We start from the raw sequence: 1,872 nt of genomic DNA on the forward strand, positions 1-1,872 counted from the left end.
AGAGAGAGAGAGAGAGAGAGAGAGAGAGAGAGAGAGAGAGAGAGAGAGAGAGAGAGAGAGAGAGAGCGAGAGAGAGAGGTTTAGATACAAGGTTTATGTTTAAAACAAATTACTGAACATTACTATATTATTTGCATGTTATTTTCAGTGTGAAGCCTGCTCTGTTTGATCTGTTCCTTGCTCTATGCATTGCTGCCTACCTAGCAGTTATCTACCTGCTCATCTCAGTAAGTGTAACAAGCTAATACATATTTTCACACACGCAAAATCGTGCAATTCAAGTAACCCAATATGTGAAAACGAAAATGTATAGTTCTATTTTTATTTTTTCCCCATACTATAATCACTTTATGGGGGGGGGGGAACTAGTTTGGTAACCAGTTTAAGCGATTACAAACTGCCACGCAAAATAGTGGTTGTCTCATATTTTTGCGTTACCTGATGCGTTCTCTCTGCCCTGGTGCATTTCCAGAACTTTGGCATGGTTCAGGCAGGCTTGAGGAAGGTTCTAGGTCCGGCTAAGCTGAAGCGGACGTGAGCTTGCTTGCACGCGTTCACCGGTTGTGTGGCCTCACGGCATGTGCGTGTGGAGGTAGGAGACCCCCATCGCTACAAAGTGCCACAAGGTTTCGCTCATGTCGCCAGCGCGCGAGACGGGAGCAGCATGTGGATTTTTTTAATCGTTTTAGAATACGGGGATAGCAAACTTATTAAATTTATATGACGTTATAAGTTTAATATATACGGAGACGCACGGCGACATATGTGACAAGGGTGAGTGCGGCCAACTTTGCGTGGACGGCAAATGATAATAGGTGGTGCTGATCCCATCGTCGGTAAACGTTTTGCCTTTACCCCACATAGCAAGAGTACTAAGAGCTGCGCGATGCTTCCTGTGAGAAGGCCACGGGTTAGTAAGAGCTACTCTACTTCATTCGTTGTGAAATATTCGAATTCTATTTCATCGTAAAAGGTGAACGGCTAGAATGTTGTGGTCATGAGAGGAAGTGGAATGTTATATTTGAATTTGAAAATGCGTTCAGGAGCTTGATGCCTGTCTGCGCCCAGCTCTTATGTAAAGATGCTCCTTGAACAAACAACACTAAATTACTCTATCACCTCAAACATCACAGTTTCCTACCTAGATACAGCTATTCCTGAACCTTGTTTCTTTAGGAGTCTCTGTCTGTTTTTGTACTTTTGAACCCTAATTCTATACCTGTGTGTTCTTTGGAAAACCATGTGGTCGTTGTGCACTGTTGTGTTCCCATTCTAGTACTTTTTATTAGCTACAGTTAAATATTGGTTTTTAACAGTACTGCCTAAATTGCTCTGTTCAATATCAATGATGTTTATTCTGAAAAAGTGGTTTGGAAAATTTCCACTTCCAGCTCTTGGTGTGAAACATGCAAGGACAAATTAACAACACATGTCAACATCATCACAATCAATGGTGTCATTAATACTAATAGTATTCTTTCAAGCCGTTTGACTGAAAATAGTTTGGAAAGCTTTCAGTCGTGTTGACCTTTAATTTGTTGATAAAATAATTTTCCCACGGATTGTTCATATCAGATTGTTTTATGTATGTTTCTTATTTGCAATGCATATCAGCTAGCTGTGTTGATCATTTAATTATATGTTGACGCGTTGGTAAGATGCAATAATATATTATTGTTGATTAAATGGTCAAGAGTAAGAAATACTATAGGAAATGTGTGCATGCTTGCCTCGCAGTGTATCTGGGATGTTCTCTTTTTATATTGATTAATTGATTATATTAACTGAATTGAATTCAGAAACAGACTATGTATGCAATGAATTTTCCACACAAGTTGATAATATAGTTGAAATTGTTGTTCAAATGTACAT

At 39.3% G+C, this 1,872-nt stretch overlaps 1 protein-coding gene across 1 annotated transcript in view; it reads left to right on the plus strand.

Annotated features, from left to right (window-relative positions):
* LOC106804955 (nicalin-1-like) overlaps window positions 1-1,872 on the plus strand; it is a 10,738-nt gene extending 8,866 nt beyond the window's left edge. The window contains exons 13-14 of the mRNA XM_014806375.1: window positions 149-227; window positions 473-1,872. Of these exons, the coding sequence (XP_014661861.1) occupies window positions 149-227; window positions 473-538 (145 nt within the window). The 3' untranslated portion in view covers window positions 539-1,872. The remainder of the gene's footprint in view (window positions 1-148; window positions 228-472) is intronic.

The sequence above is a fragment of the Priapulus caudatus genome, unplaced genomic scaffold (assembly GCF_000485595.1).
Source record: "Priapulus caudatus unplaced genomic scaffold, Priapulus_caudatus-5.0.1 Scaffold5, whole genome shotgun sequence".
Taxonomy (NCBI): domain Eukaryota; kingdom Metazoa; phylum Priapulida; class Priapulimorpha; order Priapulimorphida; family Priapulidae; genus Priapulus; species Priapulus caudatus.